The sequence below is a fragment of the Citrus clementina genome, unplaced genomic scaffold (genome assembly GCF_000493195.1).
Source record: "Citrus clementina cultivar Clemenules unplaced genomic scaffold, Citrus_clementina_v1.0 scaffold_3, whole genome shotgun sequence".
Taxonomy (NCBI): Eukaryota; Viridiplantae; Streptophyta; class Magnoliopsida; order Sapindales; family Rutaceae; genus Citrus; species Citrus x clementina.
In genome coordinates this window covers 36,523,296-36,531,152 of record NW_006262339.1, presented here as the reverse complement: position 1 = coordinate 36,531,152, position 7,857 = coordinate 36,523,296, and the positions used below count along the sequence as shown (strand labels likewise).

At 34.2% G+C, this 7,857-nt stretch overlaps 1 protein-coding gene across 1 annotated transcript; it reads right to left on the bottom strand.

Moving 5' to 3' along the window:
- Positions 1-5,303: 5,303 nt before the first annotated feature.
- LOC18045837 (leucine-rich repeat receptor-like serine/threonine/tyrosine-protein kinase SOBIR1) lies at positions 5,304-7,551 on the bottom strand. The gene is made up of 2 exons (XM_006442748.2): positions 6,877-7,551; positions 5,304-6,592 (listed from the first exon to the last, which is right to left on the bottom strand). Exons 1-2 carry the CDS (start codon positions 7,348-7,350, stop codon positions 5,495-5,497), a joined length of 1,572 nt encoding a protein of 523 aa, XP_006442811.2. The 5' UTR covers positions 7,351-7,551; the 3' UTR covers positions 5,304-5,494.
- Between the last annotated feature and the right edge of the window lie 306 nt (positions 7,552-7,857).

Genomic DNA, 7,857 nt, shown 5'->3' with positions numbered 1-7,857 from the left:
TGTCTTCATACTATTCAAGTTGTCCTCATGACATTCGAGATTTCTCATGTCATTTGTTTTCTTCTCACGTCATTGAAGATTTGCTCATGACACTCAAGATGTCCTCACAACATTCAATGAGTGATAATAAAATTTTTTTACATACTATAAACTATATCAATTTCTAGCATTCACTCGTAAACTCGTGAATATTATAAACTGAGGGCTCCTTTTATGCCCATATTTCTACCAAACTCAAGTCCGAGGACCCACATCCAATAATATGTCCTAATATAAATAGGATAAAGTAATACAAGTTCTAATTCTTGTCAAACTCGAATTTTACAAGATAATAGATAAGTTTTCCTAACTCAATTATACTTCTGATTATTTCTTTTATATAAGAAAGGTCACTACTTAAAGATATATAATACAACACGAAGAAATGCATGAGAAATAGGCATATTGGAGGAGGGGTGCATATCCTTCAAGGGTTTTCTTTTTCCTTCAAGGGTTTTCTCTTACTCTCTTTTCTTTCTTTTATTATTTATTCGTGCTGCTCTCAGTCTTTGACTTAAGCATTGATGCGTCTATGTTAGTAACACCCTTGGCAACCCTTGATGGGTTATTGTTTTGCGAAATTCTAACCATCGAACCCTTCACTCTCAACAATAACAATACCAAGGTCATCAAGCTCTTTCACAACCTGCTTCCAAATAATTTTTTTTTTTTTAACTCTCATCGTTGAGCCCCACACATGCACACACGCTCACACACGCGCATGCATGCCCTCGCGCACACACGGACAGAGGCAAGGTTCTCAATAAAATCAAATGGGCACGGTGCACTGAAAAGGGACTGTGTAGGTGAAATAGTTGGTCAATGAAGATCAAAGGATGTACTCCATATAATTACAGTCCCACACCATTAATTATATTTTAACTGGCGGTGGGTTCATGTTGCTCTATTAAGTCGTTCTCTGCTCCTAATTCATGAAGCTCAACACATTTGCATGACTTATATCCTGATATTAAAATAATAAAATATGGTGGAATTTTGTGGTTCATTGTGTCGCTTTCTCAAGAGTAAAGCGCACCACTAAATTTTTAATGGTATTGAGGACTTTCAAGCAATTGGTATATATGGGATTTTTTTTAACTAAATATTTGAAAATGACTTCGGTTACCCCCCGAGCCTAGTTATTGAGGCTGCCATAAGGCTAGGGATGGCAACCAAACCCGGACCCGGATTGGACCCGGACTGAACCCGGAAAATCCGGTTCGAGTTCAACCCGCACTAGAGTAATTTTTATCCGGAATCCGGATGAGTTTTTGACAACCCGCATATTTTCGGGTCCGGATCCGGTTTCAGGTGAACCCGCAAATCCGGAACCCGGACCTGTATATTATTTATTTTAATATTAATTTTTTATCCATAAATCCCTAAATATAAATAGAAAAAAAAGCAAAAGTGAACCCTAGATCTAGATCTCTCAATCTCTCTCGTTCCTCTCTCGAAATTTCTCCTGAACTCTACTGTAAATATGTAATTTCTCCTCTCAATCTCTCAAGTCTCATCTGTAATATGTTCCTCTCTCAATCGCTCTCACCCGTGAGCCGTGACTCGTTCCTCAGTCCTCACTTAATCTCTCTCACTCTCTCTTCAACTCTCCTGTAATCTCACTCTGTCGCGGCCAGCAAAAGGGTTGAAATTCATCTCAGTCGCGGCTGAGTTCGTTTGTGGTTTCTTGGATCCATTTCTTCGTAAGCAATAAGTTGGTTCTTTGTTATTTATTTAATTCATCAAAAGTTTGCAACTTTTTTTGTTATTGATGCATTTAGGTACCTTTTTTGACTTGATTTGTATTAATTAATTATGTTTTAGTTTGTGGTTGTGGGGTTGTGTTAATAAAAAGGTGGTAATGGACTTGATTTGTATTAATTAATTATGTTTTTGTTCTGTGCCAGCTTCTTGCATGCTTTTTCCAATTAATCGGAGGGCCAGATAAAATCCAGTACCCTCTAATTCATGATTAATAATGTTCTTGTTAAGAATTCAAGGTTAATGTCCTGTAATTTACTTGATTAATAATGTCTCTTGAAATCTTATGAATTCTTGATTAATAATGTCCAGCAAATTTTGTTGAACCAAAGTGAAGTAACTTGGTTCTGGTAGTCTGGTTCTGGATGTGATATATGTTCTTTTTTTTGCCCTTTATCCAGCAAATTTTGTTGAACCAATTCTAGGAAGAATACTGTAATGTGTTTTATCGTAATGTGTTTTTTCATGTAATACATTAAAACATTAAAACATCCCCTGTTAAATTAAGCAATCGGGTCTCTCAAAAAAATAATAAATAAACCAATCCGGGTTCAAAACCCGGAATCCGGAAATCCGAATTTTTCCGGGTTGAACCCGGACCGGACCCGGATTAAAAAATCCGGGTTTAATGCGGTTCCGGTTATGAATATTTTGTATCCGGGTCCGGATCCGGAATAGCCAAACCCGGACCCAGACCCGGAAATTGCCATCTCTACATAAGACACTATTAGTTGTTACAATATTTATTAATTTAGCCATTTTTTAGTGAAGAAGAGAGAATAATATGATAAACAAAATTGAGTTGCGTTAATGTTAAAATACATATCTTTTTTTTAAAAAGAAAAAATATTGAAGTTTGTAGAGACTATACTTATTTTTTTAATTATATAATTTTAAAAATTTTGTTTAACCGATAGAAAGCAGGTAAAATAAATTTTAAATAATTAAAATCAAAACATTATCATAACTGACTACTAATTATGTGAATTGTTGGTTAAAATCAAAACATTATCATAATAACATTAACTAACTACTAATTTTTCCAAGCCTAATTATTGCAGATAAATCGTAAATTGCTTGTCGTTTGTTTAAAATCCCAACAACTAATAATTTGCACAATCAGCTAAGTTTTACACAAATTGACTCTTTATATATATATATATCCGCATCTAAAAGTAAAAATTTGTGCAAGGGATCACGGATCCATTTCGTACGTATTTATTTATTCTCGTTATTACTTAAGTCAAGGTTCAGATAAGGGAAGTAGAGGAAAATCAGACGCACAAAGGTAAATAAAGAGATTGAAAGCCATAAAAATGTAAAATAAGTAAAAAATTCAAATAGCCATAAAAGAAAGAGAGTTACAATTTGTTCTCCATTAATTACTGTATCTACTTTGTGCTAGACATTCTACCATACCATACAAGTCTCAATTTGAATTTTAAGTGATGTAGTATTTATGTATTAGATGGTGGTTAAGTAATTTTATAAGTTATGAAATAATCATTTGATAAATAAATGACACATAATAATAGGATTCAAACTGACACTCAAATGTTAGAATTTCTAATATTATTGTATCAATAAGATAAAAAAAAAGGGCAAACTAGTTGATTAATCTAGCTAGTTTTTACTCAATTTTTTTTTTATCTTTTTTAAATATCAAAGCCTATCAACAACATTACAAATGGTGCTAGCTAATTTTACGGTAAAACTTGTTGAAGTAAGATTATATGTTTGAGGTTCAAATCTGTTTACATATGAGTCTACAAGAAATCGAGTTATCGTACGTAAGGCAATACATTAAAAAAAAAATATAAAACTGGTGTCAGGTGGTGGGTTCATGCTGTTCTATTATGTTGTTCTCTATTTCTAATTAATCAAGCAAAACGCATATTTGTAGTACTATAATGATCCTGATTTTAAAATCATTAAATATGGTGGAGTTTTATGGTTCATTTGTGCCGCTTTCTCAAGAGTAAAGCGCACCACTAAATTTTTACTGCTATTGAGGACTTCCAAACAATTAGTGTATGCGGGAATATTTTTACTTTTTTCTAAATATTTAGTCGTAATATTTATTAATTTAACAATTTTTTTTGGGTGAAGAAAAAAGAATAAGATGATAATAAAATTGAGTTGTGTTAATGTTAAAATAAATATTAAAAAAAAGTTATACCTTTTTTTATTATATAATCTTAAAAAATGTGTTTAATCGGTACAATAACAGGTAAAACAGATTCTAAATAATTAAAATCACAACATTATCATAACAAATACTAATTATGTGAACAGTTAATTAAATTTTATGTCACTATTAATACTGTAATATAAATAAATTATAACATCATATAATGAGATTTGGATTGAATGCTGAGGTGATTTTTTTGGTAATCTTTTAGAAAGATAAAATTAGTAATTATTAGATAAGAATATAAAACTCCTAAAATCATTTATAAGTACCACACTGCCTTTGAGATACTTTACTGCTTTTCAGTTTCTAGCCCCATTTCCTCTTCGCTGAGAATTTGAGCCTTTCATAATTGTCCTTTGATTTACCTTTATAGTGTGCGGGTTGAGGCGGCTTAAGTGTTCCCACTGATAATCTATATATATATATATATATTTTCCTATGATTCTGAAATTTAAAGACATCTTGGACTAGCTAGCTGGTAAATAAATTTAAAAGATCAAAAGCGAACATGATTAGCTGCTGCTGAAGGAGCCTTTTTTGAGTTTTTTCTTAACCTACATAAAGGAAAAGATATGAGTAGCTCTAACTAACTTTTAGAATCAAATTGAACAGAAATAAAAATTTGATTTTTTTGAGTGACCCGATTGTGCGATTTCTTTTCATCAGAATGAATCCGCCATTAAACGTAATGAGTTAAAAATAAAAGTAAATGAAATAAAGTTAAAAAAAAAAAAGTAAACCAAAGATTATTTAAAGTATTAAAGTAAAGAAAAAAGTATTATAAAGTGGTCTCTCTTTGGTGGAAAATGTATTTAGTATAATAAAAAAGAAAAAATTAAAATACAAAATAGAAGCGACTCTTCAAAATTACAATGGCTAAAATGCACTTGCTTGGAACTTTTCTCTTTCTCTTTTTTTTTTTTTTGGAAAGATTCTCTCAATGTGTGTTAGCATATGCTTATAGAACGAACTACCAACATCGAGCTGTTCTTGCTATTTTTCTTATGCAAAATAAAAGGCTTGATATGTTGCCAGAAACATACGACTGCTGAAATATAGCAAGTATGCCACATTTCAGAAATGGTTTCTCTTTTGTATAATGACCCGAACCGCTCTGTATCGATTAGACAAGTGAAAACTCAGAGGGGATCGTAATTGTACAACTTAATTAAAGAGCATAAATTGTTCATCACAAGTGACGTTGTTATGCTCTTGTACATTTTCAAAAAATCCACATCCTTAATTAGTGCTGAATCTGAGACAACATGCACCTAACATCCCTGCTGTTAGGTCTCTGCTTTGGATCATCCATAGTGCAAAAGTTAGCAATCTTCAAAACAAGAAGCATTTGCTCCTCATACCCATTGCCGAGGAGCTTCGAATCGATAGCCCGGTTAGGATTCGCAGAATTCATGACATTTCTCCTCCATTTAACGAAACTCATCTCTTCTGTATGTTGGAAAAAATCATCGGATGGAAATTTTCCCATCACTAAAACAGCTAGCAACACCCCAAAGCTGTATAGATTTCTTGTTGGATGAGTTCATCATAATCATCACTGTCAAAATCCATTCTCTTATGCATTTTCAAAAAATCCACATCCTTAATTAATTCTGTATCTGACAACATGGACCTAACATCCTTACTGTTAGGTCTCTCATCTGGATCTTCCAAAGTGCAAAAGCAAGCGAGCTTCAAAACAAGAAGCATTTGCTCCTCATACCCATTGCCGAGTAGCTTTGAATCGATAGCCCTGTTAGGATTCTCAGAAGTCATGACATTTCTCATCCATTGAACCAAACTCATCTCTTCTGTATGTTGGAAAAAATCATCGGATGGAAATTTTCCCATCACTAAAACAGCTAGCAACACCCCAAAGCTGTATATGTCACTCTTGTCAGAGAATGTTAGGGTCTGGGGACACTCTGGGGCCATGTATCCCACCGTTCCCACCAGACTCGAAGTGCTGATTCGTGTATGACCATCAGGAATTTGCTTTGCAAGACCAAATTCAGAAATCCTGGCTTCCATATCATCGTCTATAAGTACGTTCGCTGGCCTGATATCTCTATGGATAATACGAGGCATATGGGACATATGCAGAAACTCAAGCCCAGAAGCTATTCCTCGCGCAATCCTGTGTCTAGCTAGCCACTCTAATTGTCTTCTTCCTTGTGAGACATCATTTAGAATGTCATGTAAACTTCCATTCTTTGTGAATTCGTAGACAAGTAAATGGCAGTCAGGCCGGACCACATGAGCCAGCAAAGGAACAATATTCCTATGCCTAAGACCTGCATTCATAATCTCAGATCGAATTTGGCTCATTTTTTGGGGCAGTGGTACACTATCTTGTTTAATCAACTCTACTCCACTCTTTGCAGGTTGAATAACCTTCTTAATAGTAATCATCATTCCATTGCTTCCTGGTAGCTCGGCTTTGTAAACTTCTCTATCCGAACATGATCTTATTTTCTCCAAAGAAGCAAAACAATCTTCTTTTTCCAAAAAAGCCAAGTCATCCCCTACCTTGATTAAAGGACTAAAGATTGCAGGACCACGATCTCGACTTCCACCTCTTACTGCCGCTAAGATTAGCTTCAAAAGAAAAGAAAATATTTTGAATTAGCATTAGTATTTAGTCTTTATATTTGTAGCATGCGCCATTCGGTATCCCTTCTTTATCTTTTTCCCTACCCTTTACATTGGTGAAAAATTGCTAAATAGATCGAGATATTGATAAAAACAGTGACAAATCAGTATCTAATGTCTTTATTTTTTAATTAAGTGAGTAAATTGATACCGATTTATCACTGTTTCCGTCAGTTTTATGTAAAAATTTTCTGTTTGAATATCAATACTTATAAGCCAGCTTCACTCACTGAAGGGGTTGTGAGAAATCTTTGCCTGACATTTCTAGACTTCCCACCGGAACTTTCTTTCAAACCTAGTACGTTCATTTGCCATGCAATATCTTGCAATCGAGCATTGACCTCCTTTACTTTAGACATCGCATCAGCATCTTCCAGCAACATCATCTGGAAAGCTTCCGTTTGGAACTCATCCAACAAGTAGTCAACATCGCAAGCCAAGTGCTGAAGTTTGCCTAGCCATATCTTCACTGACTCCTCCTTCGTCTGCTTCTCGATGGCATCATCTAGCACCTTATTAATCTTCACCATCATCTTCTTCCACCCAATCAGATCGGCCTGGATCTGCGCATCTCGAGCAAACTGCTCAAGCCAATCTTTAGTCAACTTTTTTAGTATCGTCTCCATATTTTCGGAATGAAAGTTACAGACGGTTTCCCTTTTGCTGCCAAAACGAAAGGAATTTCCGAGAGTGAACTTTGGCATCTTTTTCTTGGTCGATCGATCCGTGTGGTGGCTGCTTCTTCCTTATTTAAATGCAGGGAATTAACAAACAAGTAATTGTGATTGACTAAAATACACTTGCCTGGAACTCTTTAAAATTTTATAGACTCTCTCAATTATGTGTTAGAAAATGCTTATAGAAGGAACTGCCAATATTTGAGCTGTTATTCCTATTTTTCTTATACAAAATGAAAGGATGGATATGTTGCCAGAAACACATGAATGCTAATATAGAAAATATGCAACATTAACAAAGAGGAGAAGACTTGACTGACTTACATACATGTGTGGGTATGTTACGCGAAAGGCGCACGGAAGTCCACACGAACTCAACACGTGGGACCAACACGGTTATGTCATTTTTTTTTTATTTTTTTTTTAATAAAACAAATGTTTTAGTGCCTGTTTGGTATGACTTATTTAAGAGTCATAAGTGCTTATTTAATTGTATAAGTACTTTTTAAAATTTTTTATAGTGTTTGGTTATTT

Excerpts from the sequence above, each read along its gene's own strand:
- LOC18045837 (XM_006442748.2), bottom strand. The coding sequence starts at position 7,350 with ATGCCAAAGTTCACTCTCGGAAATTCCTTTCGTTTTGGCAGCAAAAGG. Across the intron at positions 6,593-6,876 it reads GATTTCTCACAACCCCTTCA|CTAATCTTAGCGGCAGTAAG; the intron begins GTGAGTGAAGCT and ends TTTCTTTTGAAG.